The following is a 27,882-nucleotide window of genomic DNA, read 5'->3' on the forward strand; positions in this document are numbered from 1 at the left end:
TTTGTATTTTCCAAGTGTCAAGTTTCTCAAAGACCAGCTACATTTTTCGTTGTTTTAGTTGTTTTGATCAATAAATCTGGAAAAGTACCCACGGTGAAAAAAAAAAAGACAAATCGATGCATTTCACCATGAAAATGTTGGTATCAGAGAAATTTCTCGTAGGATTGGACGATCCCATCAAGTAGTGCTCAATTATTTAATGAATCCTCAAAAATACGGTAAGAAGGAGAGAGCTCCACGTGAATCCAAGCTCTCTGACCGGGATAAGCGGGAAATAGCTAGAACAGATTCGAATACCTCAAAATCGCTTATGCAAAAAAACCAATATTTCAATTCAAATGTCATTCGGGTGACAATTCGTCAAGTTTTGGTAAAATATCCTCAGATAGAGAGGGGTTAAAAGGTTAAAACTCCTCATCTTACACCATCTCACATCGGAAGACGTCTGAGTTTTGCCAAAGCTCACATGAACCGACAGTGGGACATGGTATGTTGTGACAAAGAATGTTTCCAAAAGAATTCATTTTGCTATATAGCATAACGAAAAGTTCTTCAATGTATAGGTTATCTTCACTGATGAAAAAAAGTTCAATTAGGATGGTCTTGATGGTTTCAACGGGTGATTTACGGAAGAAGGAACAGGAATTTTGGTGGAGGCTCGTGCATGGTTTGGGCGGAATTCGGTGCAACCGGAAAGCTCAATACAGCTTTCATATCATTCAAGGATTACATACATGTTCTGGAATCATCTCTCCTACCGTTTTTGCGCGGATATCGTCACAAAAAATTCACATTCCAGCAAAATAATATTATATCATATCAGCAAGGAAACTAAGCAATGGATTAAGGACCAACAACCTAATGTTTCGGACTGGTCGGCCTACTCTCCAGATTTGAATCCTGTTGAAAATTTTAGGGAGATCCTTGTACGCAGAATCTACACTGAGGGAAAACGGTACACCACGATTGAAAAACAATTTTGCAAACATGGAAAAATATCGAGAAATTCGTTCAGCAGAATTTGTTAAATAGTATTCCAACACGAATTTTCCAGGTTATTAGTCGAAATGACAAGATTAACATGTAAATCAGCCGATCGTTTTTAATGTTTCATTGATAATCCTTATGAATTTGAAATGGTCTTATAGAAACTGGACAGCTGAAATTATCATATTTAAGCACAATAAATAAACAAACAACTGTTTTGAACGAAATTGATGTTAAATATATTTAATAAAATTTATTAAATATATTTTAAATTGACGTTCAATATATTTTATCATATTCTAACTGTTTGTGTTGCAACGAAATATAACCAGGGTGGTCTTATAGAAGTTGGACAGAGTGTATGGAAGCAGACATCTCTTTCTATCTTTCTTCTTTTTTCATCTTTTTTTGGGATTGCACCCAAAACGCTTACGAATAAATCGGGATGACAAAACATGAGTTAAAAATCAATTTTGGGTGTAGGCTGTCCAAATAGTTCCGGACTAAAAACGGGACACGTAAGCCAAAAAAAACAGTCTTTTTTTTAAATTTTATTGAGTGAATGAAACAAAACAATTTAACATTTTTATACAGCCATTCCATGCCAAACCGATAGAGTGGTTCTCAGATCTCGAGTTTTGTTTCTTATTTTATATATTTTGTGGATAAAAGGGGGAAAAAAGATTTTTCGGACCACCTTATTAAAAAAAAATACGGCTCTAATATTTTGCGATAAGGAACAATACTTCCAACTTAACGAAAATCCGAAAACCACTTTATCGCCTTTTCGCTATTTTCTCATAAATTTTGTCACAATTCAGACAAAAGTTTTATTTGACAATTTTTTATGATTTCAGTATTGAGTGAGTTTTCTGTTGTCCACATATTGTTCATCATGGGAAAATCATTCCAACTGATGCGGTACTACTAGACACACGTTAAATATAATGGGCTTGATCACGAACGTCACTTCACGGTGAAAAGGGAGTGAATTGTATATAAAGTTATTACGACTGTCACCGTGTGTGTAAAATTCGGAAGAGTTCATCCGTCGTGGACAACTTTGATGAACTCGGTGTTATTATGAATACCACGATACTGTCACGTCACGGCGAAAAACAAGTATATTTGTCACTTGTGTTTTAGATGGTGAATGCTAGTCACGCGGAATGGAGTAAGTTTAATTTCGGATTTATTCAGCTTTTTTGCTAACATTTTGAATTTTGTCTTGCTTTTAGAGAAAGAAAAGATAAACAAACAGCAATTTACCCGCTTGGTGGCATTTTTAGAACGAAATCCTGACATATCCAGAGAACGTAAATTTGTTTATTTGGATTCGATAAATGCGCTATGGGATATAATTGAGGACTAGAAATGTAGCTCCCGTAGACCGATTTAAACATGGCGAAAGGTCTAATTTCGATTGCCCTAAATGAATAGAAATTTTTTGTTTCTATTTTAAGGATTAGACTAACAGAGAGTTGCAACACCATAAAATGGCAATGAAGGTCACCGGCCCAAAACGATAATTATGATTGATTATGTATAGAATTGATTTGAATATATTTTGAATATAAAATAATAACTGTAATGTTTTTACAACATTGCAGAGCTGGTTTTTGTAATCCAAACATTCGCAATTGGTGGACAAGACCCGGGACAAGATCAGGACGATAGTTACATCGAATAAAGCCATTGATCTTTTGTTTTTACGTAATAGATATTTTCAACGATATTGTTTCGAAGACATACTTTGAATGAAAGAATATTTAAGTTTCAAATAAGAAAAAAAAAGAATCTATCATTGCAAAGCTTTAAATTAATAATTTTTAAATTATTCTCCAGTTCTTTTTCCATAATTTTGATATCCGGCTAAAGAAAATCTGAATCATTTTCTGCTTTTGGCAAATTCCGAAATTCCGACCGACGCTACTGACCAGTTTCTGTTTAAATAATTATATCAAACCTCATGTCCCGTATATCAAATTACACGAGAATGGGAAGGATAAGAGGATTAAACCTCAGAATCTCATATGGAAGTAGCTCAGATTATACTGATCATGAGATGGATAAATTCGGGTTTATTCTGAGATATAGAAGATATTATTATTCAACAAAATTGTAGAAACGGTCCTTAAAAAATGATTCTAACGTTGACCTATACTAAATTCTTCTCACTCTTCAAACGAGTAAGACAGAGCTGAGTACAAGAGTATGCGAGATATCGATTATTAAACTCAAGTATTCCTCCTCATCTTTAAACCAGCGTTTGATTCAGCAAACTAACGCACCAAGCAAATGATTCATGGAATGAGTCCGAACAGTTGGCATTGAAATACCGAATCATCGAGGTATAATCGCAAATTTGTCATTCTAAAACATACGTTCAATTGAATGGAATATTATCTCATACACTTATTATTTATACCTACATAACGTTCAAACGTCCGAAATTATGCAACCGACATAACGTTCAAACGCCCGAAACTGCTCTCTCTCTTTCACTTCACGGAGTTTATTTTTACACGTGACAATGATGATAGACACAAAAAGATTAAGTGAAGTGTAAGTGACGTGAAAGCGTTTGTGACAGTGATGTTCGTGATCAGGCCCAATAAGTAAGCTAAGCTACACTCTAGAAATTCACTTTCTATTTCTCAGAATATTTGCACCCAACGATTTGCAACTGGCAAGGATAATTAGTTCCACCACCACCTTATCTCATCAATTTTAATTACATTAGTTGTTGTGTACTCACCAAACAACATGTTTCCATTTATCTGAAAAAGAAGATTTTTTACTAATGCTACTTTGAATGGTCAGTTAGGAATGGACTTTAATAAAACCCATTTATACTGTTGTGTGTATACTAGACTAACTTTTTATTTTTCAATAAACTCCAACGCAGTATCGTAAAATTATCCACAGTTTAAATATATTTCGTTTCCTGTGGTTCACCTGAATCAACCAAACTTTCAAGACCACTTGGCTCCTCACTAGTCAGAAATATCGTTCTGTCTCATATTCCGAACACTTAAGCTTTGATAGCCTTTCAACAGTGTCTCATTACTCAAAATGGTACTCTTTCGCGAAATAATTTGATTTTTGGATACAATAGAGCCTTCTTTTTAATTTGACTAAATAAAATTAATTTACAAATACATATTCATGGTGAAAAACTAAAAATATGTTTAATCGTTTTTGTCTTGAATTCCGAACACTTTTGTCTCAAATTCCGAACAGTAAAAATACTTTTTTTTTTAAATCATAACTTTTAATCTACTGGACCGATTCATATAATCGACATATCAAATTAAAGTCAATACGTCTAGTCTTTTTTGGAAAAATATTATGCTCGCAAAACAATTGGTTTTTGCTTTTGTAATTATTGAATGTATTTGTTGTTCGTTGTTTACATGGTTTCGGGACCAAGGGCGCTATATTGGTATCGATATACCTGTAAATGATGCTAAAATGAAGTCTATAACCCAAAAAATGTCAGGGTTTTGAATATTAAATTATTTATAACATTAAAGTCCAGTAAATTCACATTGAAAAATGAAGTATTCGCAATTTAAATCATGCGTAGATACTTGATTCATGTTCCGAACACCAATTTTAATGAACATTTCTGTGTAAAATATTATTTTAATTTCGGTCATTTATTGTTGATTCTTATCGTTTCTAGCACATAACATGAAAACAACGAACAAAATTGTTGAAAAAACTACGAAAACTGAAAAATTAACCATTGATATTATAAATTATAGGGGGCCTCCGTAGCCACATTGGTTGCGCGTTCGCTTAGTAAGCGATCGATCGTGAGTTCGAAACTCAGGGCCCTCATTGACCATCTTTGTGTTGTTACAGAATAACTACGTCCACGCAACAATCATCAGCGATGGAGATCGATCCACGGTCGAAATATGATCGATTCATCCATACAACTGCTCTGCTCTGCAAGACACATCGGGCTGCTGTTCTATAAATAACTCAACAATGATCAATCAACTGTCTCCGCTGTCCGGTCTAACTGGATAATGGAAGAACAGATAGAAAACTCTTACGCCTAAATGGCTGCTACTGTGTAAATGTGTACTATATGGAATGGTATAGAAGGGAATACTCTAACGCCGAAAAATGGCAACTGTGTAATGTGCTAATTATAGATATGATAAATATTGTGACATGTACACGATTAAAATTCGGCTCTGTTACAGCTAAAATGCCATTGAGCCTAAAATAAAATAAAAGGGACAAAAAAAAAATTATAAATTATAGGCTGCATCGATACCTGTAAATGATGTAAATGATGCCTATAACCCAAAGAATGTTGAGGCTTTCATTATTCAATTATTTATAACATTTAAGTTCAGTAAATTTACATTTGAAATGAAGTGTTCGGAATTTGAATCATGCGTCGAAACTTGATTCAAATTCCGAACACTTCATCAATGCAAATTTTAATGAGTATTTCTGCATGAAATATCATTTTTTCATCCATTTATTGTAGATTCATACCTTTTCTAGCACTCAACATGAAAAAAAGACAAACAAAGTAGTTGAAACAAGTACTCAAATTGAAATATTGACTATGCTTGTTTATTACGGAATTTGCTAACGATAAATTTTTTTTTCCGGTTTTGACTGTCACTTTTTTGCAAATGTTTAATATTATAAATTATAGGCTGTATCGATAACTGTGAATGATGTTAAAATGTAGCCTATACCCCAAAGAATATCTAGGCCTTTATTATTCAATTATTTATGACATTGAAGTATAGTAAATTTACATTTAAAAGTGAAGTATTCGGGATTTGAGACTGTTCGGGATATGAGACAAAACGGTACTTCTTTTCTTTTATGTTGAAGAGTTCTATTTTTTTAAATCGTTTGTTCTTACAGGCTCAGTTATATAATTCTGATACAGCCAAATTCAAAATCGATTTTTAATTCTGAAGTATATTTACCATTTGCTTATTCTACGGTTAATGAAATGGGAAATCGATTAAACGCAGACGACTCGAAGTTAGTAGAGTGACATATTTTTATCATAGAGAGGAGGGAACTTAAGGACCTTAAGGACCGATGCGAGTTTTCTAAATTCGATCTGGCGACAAGATACAACTCGCACGACCAAACAACGTGCTTAGCCACAAACGCCAAAAATTGTTGCTGGTTAGATTGATACGAAAAAAAACAGCGCGTTCAACGAACAGTGATTGGATATGAGTCGGGAGAAGTTGCGAATGAAGTCCCGACTGAAGTACATACTTTTGAATCAGGGTTCGAGGCTAACCTTGAGGATAATCGAGTTGAAGGCGATTTGACGCTGATAAGAATTCTAATTAAATCATCAAAATTAACGGCAATATCAGTGGCAGATACTTCGTCTCTTTCAACAAGAGCAATAAATGTTTGAAAGGTCACCAACCGCTCTGGTAGAAAGCAACCATAGGTTTAACCCTCCTGTACTCGCGTGCAAAAGCATAATACGTATACTCGCGCACGGTGTCACAGACCGAAAAATGAACTTCTCTGTAATGTTGCCATTGCGTATTTTTCAGGCTTTATTGGCATTTATTTGAAGAAGAGGGTATGATTGAATGAAAAAACTCCAAAAAATATGTTTTCTTCGTCTTTATTATGTTTTAATAGTCATCTAATTCAGCCTCCTCAAAACAGAGTAATTTTTGATACTCCAACAAAAATAACGAAATTCGAATTTTTCACTATTATTAATTAAAAGTAAGCAACTGAATATAATTCATGAAAGTATAAAGAGCTATAAAATAACATAAAAACGTATTAGTCGATTGTGGTTTCATTGGAGTAAGAATCAGAACATAGCATAACTGCATACACGAAACAAACATATTTTTTACATTTCATGCAGTTGTTGCGTGTTTTTCGGGTCTTTTATCGAAGAGAAGAATGTATAACGACCTTCTAGGTAATTACCAGATGATAAAGGTTCTGGAATATAAACTTTGCATATTTCTAATATTCTTTGTCTCTGTATTCTTGGGAAACTAAGATATAATGCCTTTTTTTAGATGGCACATAAAAAGATGATATAAAAGGATTTCTAGGAACTTCTTTTTCTATTTCTTGTATTCTTGTCGATATTGTCCATTATAAAAAAAAACCCGAAACTGTAACTGCTAAAAATTACCATAAGCCACCGATTAGTTTATAGTTTACTGTTTACAATTCTTCCACAAGTGAAATTCTTTCACAAGTGTATATATACATATATTTAGCGAATAACCATACAAAAGTCAAACATTTATATTTTGCTTTTGAACGTATGAATCTAACGACGAATAAAGGGTGTGTCACATCAAATTGCATCACGGAAAAAACGCTGTAGAAATTCGCCCAGTAGACCGATCCTTTTGAAAATTTTAGACAGTAAAATAAAAACTATTAAACAACTTTTGGCATTTTCTTTTTATTCATACTTCGAGCCCAAGCCCGTATGCTTGCACCTTCCTCTTTACCCCGTCCATAAGGTTCTGTACAACGTCAGGTTGTATTTTTTTTTGAACAGAAATCCATTTTCTCTTGAAGTCCGCCTCCGGTTTGACAACTTTTGGGTTCTTCCGGAGGGCCTGCTTCATAATCGCCCAATATTTCTCTATTGGGCGAAGCTCCGGCGCGTTGGGCGGGTTCATTTCCTTTGGCACGAAGGTGACCCCGTTGGCTTCGTACCACTTCAACACGTCCTTTGAATAGTGGCGCGAAGCGAGATCCGGCCAGAAGATGGTCGGGCCCTCGTGCTGCTTCAAAATTGGTAGTAAGCGCTTCTGTAGGCACTCCTTTAGGTAAACCTGCTCGTTTACCGTGCAGGTCATCACGAAGGGGGCGCTCCGCTTTCCGCAAGAGCAGATCGCTTGCCACACCATGTACTTTTTGGCAAACTTGGATAGTTTCTGCTTGCGAATCTCCTCCGGAACGCTGAATTTGTCCTCTGCGGAGAAGAACAACAGGCCCGGCAGCTGACGAAAGTCCGCTTTGACGTAGGTTTCGTCGTTCATTACCAGGCAATGCGGCTTCGTCAGCATTTCGGTGTACAGCTTCCGGGCTCGCGTCTTCCCCACCATGTTTTGCCTTTCGTCGCGGTTAGAAGCCTTCTGAACCTTGTGTGTACGCAGGCCCTCCCGCTGCTTGGTCCGCTGGACGAATGAACTTGACAAATTCAGCTTATTGGCGACATCCCGAACCGAACTTCTCGGATCACGTCTAAACTGCTTAACTACGCGCTTGTGATCTTTTTCACTGACGGAGCATCCATTTTTGCCGTTCTTCACCTTCCGGTCGATGGTTAGGTTCTCGAAGTATCGTTCTAGTACTCTGCTGACCGTGGATTGGACGATTCCCAGCATCTTAACGATGTCCCGATGTGACAACTCCGGATTCTCGAAATGAGTGCACAGAATTAATTCACGACGCTCTTTTTCGTTCGACGACATTTTTCCAAATTTACGAAAAATTGACAGTGAAGCATGGCCAACGTGATCTATACACTCTTATCTGATTATAAGCGAAAGCTGAAGATATAATTCCTAAAAATTAAATTTCTACAGCGTTTTTTCCGTGATGCAATTTGATGTGACACACCCTTTATATCGACGAATAGTTAATATATGGATTCGTTCAATCCAGTTACAAAAAGAACTGAAATTAAATATGAATAGTCCGGTAATAATCTTATGCATTATATTCAATAAATATTCCACGCCACTAACATTAATTTATACATTTCATTCAACAATATTCTAGAATATGAAAAAAGGCACTTGTCCAAAAAAGTTACTCCTATACTCGAGTCGGTGTGTCAGACCGAAAGTGTTAAAAAAGTGCCACACTTCCCTTTCGTACCAACACATGCGATACGCTAAACGATGACGAACGACGAATAACGAAGCTCGAGAGAATCGCAAAGTCGTAGTGTAGATATTTTATGAGAAATGAACGAATTATTGATTTCTCGGTCTGACAGACCAATGCGCGAGTATAGGAGTGTTAAGTATCGGTTTTCAGTTAGATCCCGTAGTACAAAAGGACATTTTTGTTGTGAAAGAGTATAAGAGCGCATCCTTCAAAAATACTGTCCAAGCAATTTAGCATCGTGTTCATCGACGAAATGACAAAAACTCTTCAGTTTTTGTACACGACACGTGTGAATATGAAGATATTTGGTTTTACAACGGAGTTTTCAATTTCGATTGCATGTTGAAGACAGTTGTGTTGAATTGAAAATAATGATAGTGGAATATTAAGGAATGTAAGAATTTTCTGTATACTCAAAATACGGTACAAATTCATAACAAGACGAGACAATCCAAATTGGTCGAAAAAACGGTACTGTCCCGTTAAAAACGGTACGTTTGGTCAGCCTAACTATGACTTTATGTCAGGAATGATAATTAAAAGTAATTGAACCATAATCGAACCAAAAAAGCATTCTCCACACAGTGAAAAACTTCTGTGTCCAATGCGGTTCCGGGCTACTTTGAACAGACCGATAAAGAACGGGTAAGTTAAATGATAGCATAAGTTCTATCCCAGTTCAACTATAGATTCCTCCACGAACTTTTTCCACCAGAAAGGCTTATTATATACCCGCTTTCATTACACGTTTGGAAATGCGAAGGTGGGGAACATTACCATCAATAATGCACCGTCCAACTAGGCTGCAAGAACTTCCGATCCCGCAAAAGTTGCCGTGAACTGAGCGGATCCGACTGCATATCTCAAGGTGAAGGGCAAAGCATAAGGAATTAATGAGTTTACCTTATAAATATATAAATCATAATTACGTCTTCACCTCTGCAACTGACAAGCAAGAGTTTATAATAAGTTTTCAGCATGGCTGTGGGCAAGTGGTTGCCGGCGCTGTAAATTGAAATGTGCTGTAAATTTATCGAAAGCAATTATTTGGTTTTCTTCACAAAATATTCGAACCACGAGCCTTTCTCTTATAACTCCATCATGGAAAAAAAATACAATTAAGCAGCATCATCATAGAATTGTATGTGGCGAGCCATAAAGCCAGCAGCAAAAAGTTTTATTCAACCTTATGACTAATTTTCCTAATTTTATGCTCTATGATTGCGAAATATTTCCGCTTCTCTCTAGACAATGTTGTGGCTTTATGGAGTTTTGTTCGCATTCCACAGTCGTTGGATTATAGTTCCTACAAGTGCTCACGATGAAGAAGAAAATTGTGCCGTAGAAACTATTCAGCTAATAATGTTTCGCATAGTTTTTTATGCAGGAAGAGTGTATCCCAAAGCGTAGCAGTAGATCCCATGAGTGAATTTTCAGAGCTATTTATTTCAATTGAATTCCGTCGAAACGCGAAATTTTTTTTGAAGCGTGCTTGAAGAATAAATAAGCAATATGATCGTGACAATTTCACAAAATTTTCATTAGCACCAACATTTTTTGTCGAAATGGATAACTTAAAACCATTCTGAAGTTAAGTACAATATCTCAGAAACAAAAACTGATAGAACCGATGGCGAGAGCTACCTTGCCATCGGTGATCCTGACCACAGCAACGTGCTTTTTGAAAACAATTATAATTGTATTATAGAACAAAATAAGAAAAAACTGATCAAATATATTTGACAAACAACACGACCAACAAATATTCATTCCCTGGTGAATGTAAAGACGTGGCCGACGTTATTATTGGCTATTTATAGCTCGAATGATCAAACCTTTCACAAGTACAATAATAATGGATTTCAATTTATTGCCTTCAATATTTAAATTATAGATAACTGCGAAGTTTTGAACCATTACCGAATTCATTCATTACAGTTAATTTGAATGAATGGAGGCGATCTGGCGTAGTGGTAACATCCATATCTCTCACGCTAAAGGTCACGAGTTCAATTCTCACTCCCGACATTCTTCCAAAAATGGAAGCAAAGTGACAAACCAGCCAAATGTGTTGAAAGTCACTAAAATACAGAAATAAAAAAAAATTGAATGAATATGATATGAATAACATGAACACATTTTTATTGTCTCCAATATAGTGAGGGCAGTGAGTTTCAAGCTAAAAGAAGTCAATTTACATTGAAATATAGGGCCCTATTCCAGAAAACGAGACGAACAATTCGTCTCGTCTCGTCTCGGCTTCAGTCTGGAAAGTCATCTATCTGTCTCTTTTTTTCGGTATGATCAGTGATGTCAAATGTGAAGACATGTTTTTTAATAATGATCAATCGAAACAGTGCCAAAGTACTAGAATCATAACAAACAGGTATAAGTTTCAAATATCTTTTGGTTTATTGGTATTTTTCTACCTGCATATTGTTTCATCATTCAGACGTTTTGTTATTATGGATTTTTTGGTTAATTTTGGTACACCTAATCAACGATTTACCGAGAAAAGATTTAAATCTACAGGGTCTTTCAGATTAAACGCTCACGCAAAAAAAAATCGAATAGCTGCTTATAAAAAATTTTTTCGCTCCGTCGATGGTAACACTGCATTCCCCATTTCGGGACGATACTATTCATCTACTCGTTCAGTCTAATTTTGGTGTCAATATGTACAATTTACAAGAACGTGTATTTTTAGTGAAATCGTATTACTCGAGCAACCGAAGCCTTAATGAAACTTTGTCCTCTTATGGTAAGAATTGCAACATGTGGAGGCGATCTGGCGTAGTGGTAACATCCATGCCTCTCACGCTAAAGGTCACGAGTTCAATTCTCACTCCCGACATTCTTCCAAAAATGGAAGTAAAAGTGACGAACCAGCCAAATAGAGTTGAAAATCACTATAATACAGATAAAAAAAACAACATTTCTCGTCGTCGATTACTTCCTCTAGGGGTACGTGAAGGACCGTTACTATGTTAATAAGCCACAAAATTTAGAGGAACTTAAAGAAGAAATAACTCGGATTTTCAACAGCATCGAAGTCGTGAAATAAGAGTTGTGCATGAAGAATTTTGTTCACCGTTCAAAACGCGTTATCAAAAAAAAGGGGTGGTCACATCGAAAATGAGCGTTTAGTTTTTTTCACATTCATAGCAAACTGCGAAACATCTAGGTACGACGAATGAAACGCATTAATGTAAAATGTAAATCAGTGAAGAAAAACATTGGTTTATCGAAATTGCTCAAAAATTGAGTTTTGAATTATTCTTTTTCGTTCAATATAATTTTAAAGACACTTTTCGTGCCATGATATATTCAAAACAGTCACCTGGCATCCCTGGAAATGAAGTTCAATGTTTACATTTAATTGTGTTGTTTGGAAAATGCCCATTTCAAAGTCTGTATAATTCTTCAATTACTGAATCGATTTTGATGGTTGCAGTTGAAAAAATATATTTTGCTTGTGCAGTTCTAGTTTAGCCGTGAAACAATTTCTGAAGATAAAAGCGGAACGAAGGAATACTGATGCTTTGAATCAACAAGGTGAACAAACACCCTAGACAACAACTCGGTTGATTCATCAGCTATCGCTATCGCTCAGCTTCTGGAATATGAAAACAAACTAGACGAGCGATCGTCTTCTCGGCTTGTCTTCTGGAATAGGGCCCATAATCTTCTACAGTACTCTTGACGTTCTGAGACACTGCTTCCGGGGATGTTGGACCCGGTGGTGTTGCATCTGATCACCTACCTGTCCAATCAGTGTCTACCTGTCCAATTCAGTATTATTTGTTTTATTTTTTTTAAAAACAAACAATGATTTTTGTTCTTAAATAGGTACTGTGAAAGTATGACATAAAAAATTCACTTGCTTAATTTTTTTAACCGTATTTTCTTCGTCGATGCACCCCTCGGTTTCGACAACTGGTTGTTCACATCTGACACAAGCATAATTTTCGTAGCTGTTTAGTCAACTTTTCGTGCATAGTGACTCTTTTTTGACGCTGAGGAAACTTCCGGAAAATGGGTGGAAATCAAATCTCTATACAGGACCGAAATTTAATTTTTCATGACTTCCAGCGCGAGGAGTTTCCGTAAGCCGTGATGTAGTCTAGCTGGTCATTCGAAAGCATGCTCGGCAGCGTAGCCGATCAACCGGGAAGAGGAACGAAACGCAAGAACGGACACGCTAATCATCCGGGAAGTAAAAAAAACCCCACGAATGATCTTTCGGGCAAATGAGGAGAGGTTGAATCTGGACCTTTCCAATCGCACAATTCGACGACGTTTGATGAACCGACACCTGAAGAGCTAATTCGTCAAAAAGCGGCCGATAATCATAGAAACCAACTAAAAAAAATTATAGGAGGTTGTGTCCAAGACACGACCACATTGTTGACATAGAACAACGTTTTTATTTTGTCAACTCGCTTGTCAGTAACTTCGGATATTATTTTATACACACACTTATCTCCGCTTTGCGCTCTTCTCAACAGAAGCCCTTTCTACTAATATTTCCGGTCTCGATTAGCTTAGCTGTCATCCTTGGTTACTCTCATGCGAAACCAAATCACACACAAAATTCCAGAATAATTATTTACTTGGTGAGCCGATGATGACCTAGTTTGATGATTCCCCACACAATTGTGTAGTTCAGAACCTTAATGGAATGGCGTCAGTTTGATGTAATGATTGCAATGCCAGAGACATCAGCGAGTAAGTAATTTGGTCGCGTCCACAGCTTAATCCAAAAGAAGACGTGTGACGACGCAAAACAAGGAAGAATAAGCGATGTTCATTGCTTCGTATCTAGAACGATGCTGAAAGTTTGCCTCAGCAAGATCTAACATTTATGCTCCAGGTAAATATTCCCCTTCGTTCTTCTTATTCTTCTTCTTTTCTTTGTTCACGGAGACTTAAATCATTCCTCTTCGTTTAACGTTGATAAGTTGCTCGTTATTGATGGTATGGGTAGAGAAGCTCACAACAGAACAAATGTATGGGAAAATAGAAATGATTTCATCAATTCAAACCGTATAGACATCAGGGGATTGTAATATATAGCATAAACAATAAATCTTAGGGAATTTCCGAATAGTTGGTATGTAAATCGTCTAAATCCGTTCTCGGCAAAAACAGTTATTAACGTTAACTTTATTCCATAAAATCGTTACCTGTTTTCTGATTTGAAACCCTTAATAAAGACGTAGTTCTACGTCAATAACGACTTCAGTTTGCGAGAGACCATGTCATCGAGCTGCTGGAGTTCTTGAAGCGCGTTGTTTGGCCGGACGAGTCAAAGTTCGAAATGTTCAGCAAGAAAAGGTGATACCGAGCGTGGCGGAAGAGCGACGAGGGCTTCCAGAACCGGCATTTCAACGGTATTATGACTGCCGATGGTTACATCGACATTTTGTACAAGAGCCTGGAAGAATACATGTTGAAAATGAGGCTGGAGGACAACTACACCTTCCAGCAAGATAATGACCCGAAGCATACTGTGAAGAAAACAACAGCCTTCTTCCGGTCGGGACGAATGTGGCCACCTCAAAGCCCATACTTGAATTCTATTGAGAATTTATGGGTGATTTTGGACAACAACGTAACAAAACTGACGTTACGAACAAACAAAACTATTTTGCTGTGTTGAAGAAGGCGTGGGACGAGCTGAACCCTCAACACCCCAGGAACCCTGTGGAGAGTATGGAGTGATATTGACTATTATTTGTTTGTATTATTTTTTTGAATAAACCATGGAGTGGTTTTTTTTATGTCATACTCTAAAAGTACCCAATTGGGAACAAAAGTCATTTTTTTTATTTTTTCTAAAGAATAAATCAAAGATACTGGATACTGAAATGGTCTACTAATACCGAAAAGTATGAATAAACTTTGAATATTGGAACGCCGCGATCGCCGTTGAGAATAACAATAGCAAAAGCTGCATTCTCTCTTATTGACCTTATTTTATGCAGATCAAAATTGGGCTGTAAAACAATTCGTGAAGCTTTTAAGTATATTGATTTTTGGCGTATCAGAAGAGCTCCACTGGCACTGTATTTTCTTGGTGAGCCGATGATGGCACTGAAACTATATTTCGTATTAATTACCAGCAACAAAGGCAACAAGGGTAAAGAAGGAAAAAACGATTGTATGATTGAATTAGATGCTCATAATATTTTCAATTATATTTGAACAACGGTACCATTTTGACGAATGAAAACATTACAATATTTTACGTGGCCTACATATCCTTCATTCGAGCTGCCCGCGATAGTACACATTCTAATAATCGTTACTATGCTTCTCTACTTTTTCCCAACAGAGTCGGCGCGGCGGAAAAAATGCATAATCTGTTTCGGTCGAGCAAGAACACACACCAAACTAAATGGAGCATCTCTCGGAGGCCGACGAGTGAGCGTGCCGCCAGCAGTAGTGACAAACCACTAGCATCGAGCAATTATCGACGGAAAGCATTCCTATTGCAGCTACTAGAATGGCCCGACGTCCAACGCGTCTATTCTTGATACTAACCCAGCTGTTTTTCATTGTGCGTGCAACGGAAGCGATGAAATGTATTGTATCGTCGGACTCAGTCTACGGCCCCGTCGGCGACAAAGGTACAACCGAGAGCATCGGTCGGATCCAGTCCAGCGGAATCCTGTACTCATCAACTCACAATGCCGACAGTAGCGGTGTAGAACTTAAAACATTATCATGTATCGATACAAAATTGCGTGCGGTGAATGAACTATTGATGGAACCGCAGAATTCCTACAATGGGGTGAAGTTGGAAGGAGTGATGGTCGAACACCAGGAGAGCGATTATTTAGCACTGAGAAATGGAAACTTCCTAACAATGTTGCGATGGAGAGCAAGTAACATTACGGAACGACAGCTAGAATTGACATTCGCAGGGAAGGAGCAAAAGAACTTTAATTTAGAAATGCTAGATTTAAGCAAAAATCATCTTAGAAGCTTAAGGAGAGATTATTTTAGTAACATGAACAGATTGCAACTATTGAACCTATCCGAGAATCAATTATCTAATCTTCCGAGTGATATTTTCTACGACTTAGTAAATTTAAGGGAGCTGCAACTGCAGCACAATATGTTGAATGAGATTGTGTTGGGTCAGCTGCGGCCACTCAATCAGCTGCGTGTCTTGGTTTTAAGCAACAACACTATACACGATCTTCCGCGGAACGTTTTCAATGGACTGAACAATCTGAGCGAGCTCTATCTGTCCCACAACCGACTGTATGTGGTGCCATTCCAGATCTTCAAGGAACTACGGTCGTTGGATTTGCTCGATCTTTCGAACAATATGCTAGTGTCGTTTCTAGATAATTTCTTTCTGCCCAATAAGCAGCTGCGCGAGTTAAGACTGAACAACAACATTATTGAGAAGATCTCGAAAAATGCTCTGTATGGTTTGAAGAAGCTTCAGATGTTGAATCTTTCGTCCAACAAGCTGGTGTTTATCGACCGTAACGCTTTCGATACGTTGGAGAACCTTAGGTACTTGAATATCAATAACAACCAAATATACATTCTACCATCGACGGTATTCTCGGCATTGAAAAACCTCGAATTTCTCGATCTGAGTAGTAACGTGATGCGAACATTGCCGAATTCCATCTTCTCCAACCAGTACAAGCTGCGAAAGCTTCATTTGGACGGCACTAATCTGGAAGCACTCAGTAATTGGGTCTCCCGTCATAACAACACTATTAACAAAAATGTTCTGAAGGAGCTAGAGTATCTTTCAATCCGTAACAACACCCGCCTGAAAGAGATCGAGCCGTGTGTTTTCCGCAATGTTCCCAATCTGGTTACGCTGCTGCTATCGAACAATAGACTGACTAGCCTGCCTAAGGAGCTCGGCGAACTAACGAAACTACAAATCCTGGACGTGGCCAACAACGACATCATGTACATCCCGGAGCAGATCCGAAATTTGCACCATCTGGAGCACGCCAATTTTCTCAACAATGACTACGGTTGTGATTGTCATATGTATTGGATTCTTAGCTGGATCGATGAACTGCAGACTGAGAACAATACCCAGAAGATCTACGACTTGCTCAGATTGTCGGATCTGAAATGCCGTAACGGATACCCGGGAGACATCGTCCGCGTTTTGCAGCATATCAACTGTTTCAAACCGGAGCTGCTGGAGTCGTCGGAGAGTAAAATGCACCTGCTCAAATCGGACGCCGTCTTGGAGTGTGTGTTCACCGGTAATCCTCCGCCGGACATTATCTGGATAACGCCGAAGAATGAAATCTTACGCCACAGCCAGGAGCAGGACCAGAAATCGCTACTGTTCGACTCGCACGGCGAACGCGGACCGAACAAGTACCAGCAGGCGGTCGAATTCCAGATGGTTACCACCGATAATGTGACCGGCAACGGCCAACCCGGCGAGACTGTTGGAATGGGTATCACCCTGCTCGAGAATGGATTCCTGAGGATTCATAACATCTCGAGGAAGGACAGCGGGCTGTACACCTGCTATGCGATCAATATTATGGGAAATGCCACTGCGGGAATTAGGTAAGTTACTCAAATGCGCTCAAAACAGTTTGTTGCAATAAAAAAACAGTATGTAGGCTATTCGATTCGTTAGATCATTCTGAATCTCTAGTCAGAAACTTCTCAAATCCGTTAATACAATTTTGAGTCACGTCTTATGAAAGTCAAAAAAAAGTTCAAAAATTGCAAAGAAGTGAAATCCTCTAGAACCTTTTATTTCACGCACATAATATTACGGTATGCCGTTTACTTATTTTTTAGTTATGCGAAATTATAACACCGATTTTGATGAAATTATGCACAAAAAACATGGTAAGCATGAGAATAAAACTTGATCCATTTCTCTTTCTTTCTCTTTGGTTAATAACTCAACTGCAAAAACGTTCTAATTTAAGTTTGCTATAGAGTTCGATAGAATAAGTAATGGCCTATCTTTCACATTTTCAAATACAGCTAAAAATGTCTTTGCAACTAAGTTATGGCCAAAATAGAGCGTCGATGTAGAGAAATCGATGATGTCACTTACACCCCTTTCGTTTTGAGCCCTTCATATGATACCGCTAGGATACCGATTACCGTGTATTTAATTCCGATTAGGGTGGTCTTATGCAGAAAAAAAATTCAATGATTTTTTTTTGTATATATTTTCCATAAATTAGGCTTCAAAAATACGTATAATCCCAAATCTCCTGTTTTTAATCCCGATTTTAGGATTTTTGTCTAAGCAATATCCAAATAATTTAACTGTCGTTCGAAAGAACGAATTTATTTACGTTGTCGAAAATTTTTGCACTACAAAAAAAAGGTTGGCGCTACGTCCGCTTCATACATGCGCAAGTAACTTCAATTCGCCAAGAGTCAGGCGCATTACCGGCGAGTCGGAAGTCTTCCTGAACGAGCACACTAAATTATTGAAATTCTTTCAACGACACATGCTCGGATTGCATGGTGACAATCACGCTATTGTAATCAATCCAGATAAAACACCGTCTGGAGAGCACATGTGTAGATCCAATGCCCATGTTTGTTGAAAACACTACTGAAAGTATGGTAGGCGACTGCACAGCGACCTGAAAAATTGTGATTCGAAGAAGAAACAACAATCGAAACTCTCCTTTTACTTCAATGACCCCAACTAAGTATCACTTGCGTCATGATATTAGTACTCAGTTCTATGCCAAGCAACACGTCTTGAATGTATTCCAAATGACAAGTTTTAGATTATGTGTGACCACAGTACAAGTTAGAAGAGAATTCCTTGTCCGGCTATTGCACAAAAACATGCCACAAGTACATCATTCGTTATGAACATAATTACGATCCAACACTCTATGTTTTTCAAATACCTGGGTGTATATTTTGATTCTAAATGTACCTGGGGGAGACACATTGCGTATTTGAAACAGAAATGCCAGCAAAGAATCAATTTTCTCCAAACAATAACCGGAACATGGTGGGGCGCCCATCCAGGAGACCTCATTCAGTTGTACAAAACAACGATATTGTCAGTGTTAGAATATGGCAGTTTTTGCTTCCGATCAGCTGCCAGGATTCATATTCTCAAGCTGGAGAGGATACAATATCGTTGCTTGCGTATAGCCATGGGGTGTTTGCATTCGACACATACGATGAGTCTCGAAGTTTTGGCAGGAGTACCCCCGCTTACTCTTCGGTTCACAGAATTATCCTACAGATTTCTCATCCGTTGCAAGATCATGAATCCATTGGTGATTGATAACTTCGAAAATCTACTCCAACTGACTCCTCAGTCAAGTTTTATGTCTTTATACCATGAGTACCTTACCCACGACGTGCACCCTTCACCAGGCATCTCCAACCAAGTTTGCTTCCCATACTTTTGCAATTCCTCTGTCATTTTTGATCTGTCCATGCGACAAAAAATCCATGGAATACCAGATCACCTACGCTTCAATGTTATTCCGTCGATATTTTCGGAAAAATATGGGAAAGTTGGATCTGATAAAATGTTCTTTACTGACGGTTCATACATAAACGGGTCCACTGGCTTCGGCATCTTCAATGAAAATTCCAGTGCCTCTTTCAAACTCAAAGATCCTTGTTCCGTGTATGTCGCAGAAATGGGTGCGATATACTATGCTCTAGGGATCATTGAAACACTGCCCATCGACCATTATTTTATTTTTTCAGACAGTCTCAGCTCAATAGAGGCAATCCGCTCAATGAAGGTTGATAAACGCTCATCTTATTTCCTAACAAGAATAAGACATCTATTGAGTGTTTTGGTCGAAAAATTATTCAAGTTTACCGTAGCATGGGTTCCCTCTCATTGCTCGATTCCGGGGAATGAGAAAGCGGACTCGCTAGCTAAGGTGGGCGCTTCAGAAGGCACACTTTTTGAAAGGCAAATTGCCTATAATGATTTTTTTCACATTCCTCGTCAGGACACACTCGTTAGTTGGCAGCGCATGTGGAGTGAAGATGAGTTCGGTCGTTGGTTACACACGATTATCCCTAAGGTCTCGACTAGTGCATGGTTCAAGGGATTGAATGTAGGTCGTGATTTCATTCGCGTGATATCTCGGCTTATGTCCAATCACTACAACCTAAACGCGCATCTCTATCGCATTGGGCTCGCAGCAAACAATCTTTGTGATTGTGGCGATGGCTACCACGACATCGAGCATGTTGTCTGGTCGTGTATCCGGTTCCATGCTGCTCGCTCTCAGCTCTCTAGAGCACTGAGAGCACAAGGCAGAAAATCGGATATCCCCGTCCGGGATATCTTAGGTAGCCGGGATCCTGATCTTCTGCTTCATCTATACCTGTTCCTCAGAAACGCCGATGTCAACATTTAATGATGTTTCCTTCGTTGTGTCCCCGTTTCATATCCCTCCTATCCGATCGATAAACTTTTACATAGTCGCGGCAATACATACACACACTCTTTACAGATGCACGGGCCGAAGGTTGTGCAGTCCACTGATCATTCAACAAGAGCCAAAGGTTGTACCGCTCATGACAACTCTACACGAACTGATGATTGCGCCGGCTAGTGACCATTCTATCCTGGATTCCTCGAGTCGAGAAAGACGCACCACGCTAGATATGGGGTACAGACTAGGGAGTGTTGATGATTAATGGTCAGCTGCATCCCAATAGGAAGTAGCCCGTGTCCGGCACACGTATAGAGCATCGAAGACTGCAACATACCAATTATGAGAACACTTGTAATACTAACCTCGAGCCAACCGCGAGTAATCGGTTACATATTACTAACATAGTTGTAAGACAAAAATTGTCAAAATATTGGACTCCCGGCCCCGTCAGGCTAACGCCACATGTGCCTTAATAAAAAATATATTTTGGAAAAAAAAATAATTACTCATTCAGCCTTTCCATGCCAAACCGATATAGTGTGGTTCTCAGATTTTCGTCAAAAGTGGTAGTTTTGTTCTTTATCGCAAATTATGAGACCCGTATTTTTAATTTTTTTTTGTTAGGGTGACCATTTCCATTTAAGGGTGGTCCGAAAAAAACCATTTTTTCACATTTTTGCCAAAAAAGACTTTTTTTCTAAATTTATAACTTTTCAACTACTAGACCGATTCAGATGATCGACATATCAAATTAAAGCCAATCACCTGGTCTTTTTTGAAAAAACACCATACCTGCAGAACATTTGAATCCTGCTCTCGTTATTATTGATTGTATTCGTTTTTTATAGTTTTCATGTTCTCGGGACCAAAGGTGCTATAGTTTTTTATATTTTTTTCTGGAAATCTGAGGATTTTTCACACAACATATCTCGAAACCAGGGAAGCGTTTTTTTCATTTTTGAGTTATGATTTTTCAAAGTTAGCCGATGGTCCAAAAAAATTTTTTTTTCTTATTTTTTCCACTACAAAAAATTATAACTTTTGATCTACTGGGCCGATTTAGATGATCGATGTATCAAATTAAAGCCAATAAGTTAGTGTTGTTTGAAAAAATATTACACTCTGAATAAAAATGGATTTTGTTTTCGTAATTATTGATTATATTTGTTTTTTATAGTTTAAAATCACTGTAACACAGATAAAAAGAAATCGTTTCGGGACCAAGGGCGCCAGATTTTTTTCTGGAATCTGAGGTTTTTTTTCACATAACATATCCGAATACCAGAGAGGTGTTATTTTTCGTTTTTAAGTTATGATTTTTCAAAGCTAACATGTTTTCAGTTTTCGTTCAACATTTCTATGCGACTAGACTGAATATATGTGATTATAATCCAATTGGCAAATGTGTTATTTTTTCAAAAAAAGCTAGCTAGTAAGCTTTAATTTGATATGTCGACCATCTGAATCGGTCCATTAGTTCAAAAGTAATAAAGGAAAAAAGGGGAAAATGATTTTTTGGACCATCGGGTAACTTTGAAAAATTATAACTCAAAAATGAAAAAAAACGCCTTCCTGGTTTCGAGATATGTTATGTGAAAAATCCTCAGCTTTCCAGAAAAAATATAAAAAAAACTATAGCGCCTTTGGTCCCGACACTATAAAAACAATAAAAAACGAATACAATCAATAATAACGAGGGCAGAATTAAAATTTCCTGCAGGTATAGTATTTTTTCAAGAAAGACCAGGTGATTGGCTTTAATTTTATATGTCGATCATCTGAATCGGTCTAGTAGTTCAAAAATTATGAATTTTGGAATTAGTCATTTTTGGCAAAATTGCGAAAAAATGGTTTCTTTGGATCACCCTAAAATGGAAATGGTCACCCTAACAAAAAAATTAAAAAATACGGGTCGAATGTTTTGCGATAAAGAACAAAACTACCACTTTTGACGAAAATCTGAGAACCACACTATATCGGTTCGTCATGGAATTGCTGCATTTTGAACTAAGATTTATGAGCATGCGATTAGAGAAGACAACGAACAAAAGAGTGGAGAGAGCACGTTGGGTTTTTAATGCGTATCGTATGATTATTCGACACGACCAAGGCAATGTTCTTCTACGATGTCATGAGCTGTGCCAGCAATTCATGGTCGACATGTACGCGAAGGTAGAAAACGAACGGCTGCGATTCTAAGGGCACAATAGACAGGAGCGGCATGAGGAGGAATACATTCACTTGCGAGACGCTATCATGAACAATGCCAACACAGCCTTTGCTATTACCAGACCAAAACACCATGCATTGTCATGACATGACAGTACGTGTGTTTAAACAAAAAATACAATCTTTAATAAGCTTCATTCGAACATCTCACGTATTCGATCCCACACGTTACTGAATGTATTCAGTTGAATGGCAAACGCGAGAATTACCACATGAACACATTTTTAGTTTGGTTAGTGGAAGAAATATCCTCTGAGGTAATCAATGGCGTAATTTTCTCAGATTTTCCAGATCTATGCCAAGAAACACGCCTTGAACTCACCCGTATTCTTAAATCAGAATGGTTTGCAAATTTGTATTCTGTAAACCGTTGAAGTTATACAAATAAAGGGTGTGTCACATCAAATTGCATCACGGAAAAAACGCTGTAGAAATTAAATTTTTAGGAATTATATCTTCAGCTTTCGCTCATAATCAGATAAGAGTGTATAGATCACGTTGGCCATGCTTCACTGTCAATTTTTCATAAATTTGGAAAAATGTCGTCGAACGAAAAAGAGCGTCGTGAATTAATCCTGTGCACTCATTTCGAGAATCCGGAGTTGTCACATCGGGACATCGGTAAGAATGCTGGGAATCGTCCAATCCACGATCAGCAGAGTACTAAAACGATACTTCGAGAACCTAACCATCGACCGGAAGGTGAAGACCGGCAAAAACGGATGCTCCGTCAGTGAAAAAGATCACAAGCGCGTAGTTAAGCAGTTTAGACGTGATCCGAGAAGTTCGGTCCGGGATGTCGCCAATAAGCTGAATTTGTCAAGTTCATTCGTCCAGCGGACCAAGCAGCGGGAGGGCCTGCGTACATACAAGGTTCAGAAGGCTCCTAACCGCGACGAAAGGCAAAACATGGTGGGGAAGACGGGAGCCCGGAAGCTGTACACCGAAATGCTGACGAAGCCGCATTGCCTGGTAATGGACGACGAAACCTACGTCAAAGCGGACTTTCGTCAGCTGCCGGGCCTGTTGTTCTTCTCCGCAGAGGACAAATTCAGCGTTCCGGAGGAGATTCGCAAGCAGAAACTATCCAAGTTTGCCAAAAAGTACATGGTGTGGCAAGCGATCTGCTCTTGCGGAAAGCGGAGCGCCCCCTTCGTGATGACCGGCACGGTAAACGGGCAGGTTTACCTTAAGGAGTGCCTACAGAAGCGCTTACTACCACTATTGAAGCAGCACGAGGGCCCGACCATCTTCTGGCCGGATCTCGCTTCGTGCCACTATTCAAAGGACGTGTTGGAGTGGTACGAAGCCAACGGGGTCACCTTCGTGCCAAAGGAAATGAACCCGCCCAACGCGCCGGAGCTTCGCCCAATAGAGAAATATTGGGCGATTATGAAGCAGGCCCTCCGGAAGAACCCAAAAGTTGTCAAATCGGAGGCTGACTTCAAGAGAAAATGGATTTTTTGTTAAAAAAAAACTACAACCTGACGTTGTACAGAACCTTATGGACGGGGTAAAGAGGAAGGTGCGAGCATACGGGCTTGGGCTCGAAGTATGAATAAAAAGAAAATGCCAAAAGTTGTTTAATAGTTTTTATTTTACTGTCTAAAATTTTCAAAAGGATCGGTCTACTGGGCGAATTTCTACAGCGTTTTTTCCGTGATGCAATTTGATGTGACACACCCTTTATAGCAACCTAGCCACGCTTTTAAAACCAAGATTATAAATGAAAATTAAATCTTCCATATCTAATTTCCCAACTGTACTTAGGGCACCTTTTTTCATTATTTTTATAGTAATGCTCTGAGCAACATCGCAACATTGCCCAGCGAAAAAATATCTTATTGATTTTGTTCATTCATATATTTTTAATTATGCGAGAGATGCTGGAGAATTATAAAAACGCTATTTTGATTAACTATGTGAATAGCTGTAAATAGCCATTGAATACCTGGAAACGCAAAAATGTGCTCGTTATCTAATGCTCAGATTTTCATACAAGAGAACGACTCTTACATCCTAATGTAATTAATAACAATTTCGACACTATCTTTCGCATGTTCACGACGGCATTTCCCAGTTCGAAAAATTGATACTACAAAATACGAAACCAAGATAACTTCATTTTAATCACGAAACACTCCGTAGGCATTTGAACCAACTTCAATAAGAATATTTTCTTAAAATTAATCTCAAACAAAATCAATGCCTCCACCACCAACTTGTCCTTAAAACAAAATTAAGTTAGTTAATTTATATAACTGGAAGCATTTAATCCATACAAATTCTGAAATACAGTAACGTCTCGATTATATCACTGGGCGTGTTTTTCATTCTCGAATTTATCACGAAATGTTTCGCTTTTATCACGTTTTTCGAAAAATGAGAATTCCTTTTCGAGATGGTCGGTAATACTTTTTTGTGATAGATTTAGTCTTGTGTAGACAACTAGGCGTTATGAGCTAATTAAAAAAATACAAATCACAAATCGCTCAACAATTCGGTATACACCGTACGACAATCACAAGAATGCTAAAAGAAAAGGACTTATTTGTGAAACTGTATGTTTTGAAATCATGGAGTACTATAACAAAAATTAAATATGCTGCTGAAGGTAGAATTGTTTCAATGGTTAAATTGATTGATGGAAGATATTCTATATTTACTCTAATGGAAAATACAGCAAGCTAGAAACGGCTATATACGGCTGTGGTGGTTGATAGTATCTGCGTCGTTGAAGTTAAGCGATTCTTGTCTTAATTTTGAAGTTTGTGCAATGGATAATTTTAAAGAGCAGTTTTTCAATTACTTGAAGACTCATGATTTTACCGTTGACCAGGTATATAATTGAACGAATCTGCCCTATTTTTCAAAATGATTATCAGGTACAGGTTTACTCATTTGGAGGAAAAAGGGCGTCGCATGAATCAAGGAAGACAAAAACCGGATAATATTCATGTTACAATGTTTCTGGTACTCATAAACGTCCATTGATGATAATTGGAAAAGCGAAGACCCCTCGATGTTTCAAAGCGGAAACTATTTCTTGAATACTTCTACAATCAGTTTGTTCTGGAAGTACCCGAAAAAGACTACAACCTACAAAAACCTACGAAAAAGACTGCAAGACTACAAATTTCCTCTGGCGATGGACTGATTAAAGATTCTCCAACGCCAAAAGAATGATGAATCAGGGACTAATTCAAAACATAAAAGCAATATATCGAGGAAAATTCACATCCAACTTTCCGACAGCCAAATTATCGGTATAGTGAATGATCCATCAGAAAAGGATGAAGATATCGATGCTGAGAAAGATGAAGATGAAGAAAAAAAAGAAGAATAGTTACAGTAATCAACCGGAAATAGCAGTTCTGAAAAACAGAATGCAATTCATACAAAACATTAATTCAAAATTTGAATAATACGATAGAATGGGAAGAACAAAATAACTAAAATTAAGCCAAAATGTCTTTCACACAATGTCTTCGAGAAAACAAGAGAAATTGCTATTAGAAAATTGCGTGATATAATCAAGACGTCACTTTATAACATATGTTATCAATCGTGACCGATTGTTTCTCTTCACGAGTTCTCCATGAACAAATGGAATCGTAATCGTTTGAATATTAATCATTCAACTTCTGATTGCCAGTTTTGAAGAAAATTTCGACGTAACGTAATTAAAAAAGGAATGCTTTTAAATAAGATAGCCATAGGTAACACCACATGATGTTCAATTTTTAGAAGTCTCATTTACCTTAGGATACAGATTGTGTAGATCCATGACTGCAAAATGATAGCATAAAGTAATTTTTCCATTTACTTTACCATACCATGTTTGCATGTTCCACGTGCAAGCCAACAAAAACAAAACTGTCACTGACGTACAAGCAACTCATCTATTATGAATCAGTCTCGGTCGGTGGCAGAATTTTGTTTTTTCAACTCCGAACATGGAGACAGAATTCGTCATTAATAATTATCGTTCCCCAACCGACACACCGTTCATAATGAATGTTCCCTTCCGGAATAATATGCTTCCGTGTTTGTAACGACTGCCATCCTTTGATCCTGCCATCATATTAGAGAAACTAATTTGTCCCAATGGCAGTTTTTATCTAATTTTCACATTACATAGTCAGCAATTTCGATGGCAAAACATGGAAACACTAAATAAATATTTTTGGAACTCAAATAATGTGGTATATGTTCCTAGCACTAATGGGATTAGAATAGGTAGGCTCGTAGAAGGATTCTTGCACACGTTTTTGATCTGAATTTTAAAAAAATCTTCCGCGTTTTCTCTAAATCAACGTGTTCAAAATAAGGTACCCACTTCCAACCTATCTTTTTGTAAGTACAGGCAAACCTGTTTTTGTGCGAGGCATAGGAACCGCACAAAAAAATCGCATAAAATAAAATCGTACAAACTTCACTTCACTTTTTGTGCGGTAGATAGCGACCGCATAAAAAAAAATACCCCAAGAAAATACCTCAAATCTACACAGTTTGCCTTTTCGGTTGCGCATGGCTGTGTTGTAATTTTAGTTGTATGTCAATACTCCATGCTATTAGAAATCATATTATGCGCTACATAGTGCCTTTGATGGAAGGATGGGAATAATTTTGAGAAGTAGACATACTATTTGGACAGAAAAAGCTCTATTTTAGACTCCTTTTTTTCTCCTCCTCCGTGGACGTGGACATTCTTCCAAATTTAATTTGCTTATAACTATCAAGAAAATAATTTAATTGCGCATATATTCCATTTTAACTTTGTTTTATACTGTTCGCGCGCACCCCTCCAGGATTTCGGATACTTATCAAAAGCATTAAAACTCAAACACAGACCTTGACGCGGACACATATATTGAACCAATCCGATCTTGCCGACGATATAATCCAGAGTCTCATTTTATTTTATTCTGTCCTATTCTGGTTCTAGTCTGGTTTGTGCATGCTCTTGGGTACGAAAGTGACCCCGTTGGTTTCGTACCACTCCAGGACATCCTTTGAAAAGGGACACGAAGCTTGATCCGGCCAGAAAATCTTAGGGCCCTCGTGTTGCTTCAAAAGAGGAAGCAGACGCTTCTGTAGACACTCCTTGAGGTAGATCTGCCCGGTAGTCACGAACGGCGCACTCCGTTTGCCACATGTGCAGATCGAACATGAATTACATGTATTTCTTGACAAACTTTGAAAGCTTCTGGAAGTAAGGAATCCTCCGGAACATCAAACTTGTGCTGGGCGGTGATGAGCAGTAGCCCCGAAAGGTGCCGGAAATCCGCCTTGACGTGAGACTCATGAGCATCGAACGAAAGGAAAATGATGCGATCAGAATGGATGTTCTATTAGTAAT

At 37.9% G+C, this 27,882-nt stretch overlaps 1 protein-coding gene across 3 annotated transcripts in view; it reads left to right on the top strand.

The window, feature by feature from the left end:
• Window positions 1-27,882, top strand: part of LOC129772801 (uncharacterized) — a 132,639-nt gene that overhangs the window by 80,303 nt on the left and 24,454 nt on the right. For all 3 annotated transcript variants that reach the window (XM_055776273.1, XM_055776272.1, XM_055776275.1), the window contains one exon: window positions 15,221-17,454. In XM_055776273.1, coding sequence (XP_055632248.1) covers window positions 15,392-17,454 — 2,063 coding nt within the window. In that variant the 5' untranslated portion in view covers window positions 15,221-15,391. The remainder of the gene's footprint in view (window positions 1-15,220; window positions 17,455-27,882) is intronic.

Source organism: Toxorhynchites rutilus, chromosome 3 (genome assembly GCF_029784135.1).
Source record: "Toxorhynchites rutilus septentrionalis strain SRP chromosome 3, ASM2978413v1, whole genome shotgun sequence".
Classification (NCBI taxonomy): domain Eukaryota; kingdom Metazoa; phylum Arthropoda; class Insecta; order Diptera; family Culicidae; genus Toxorhynchites; species Toxorhynchites rutilus.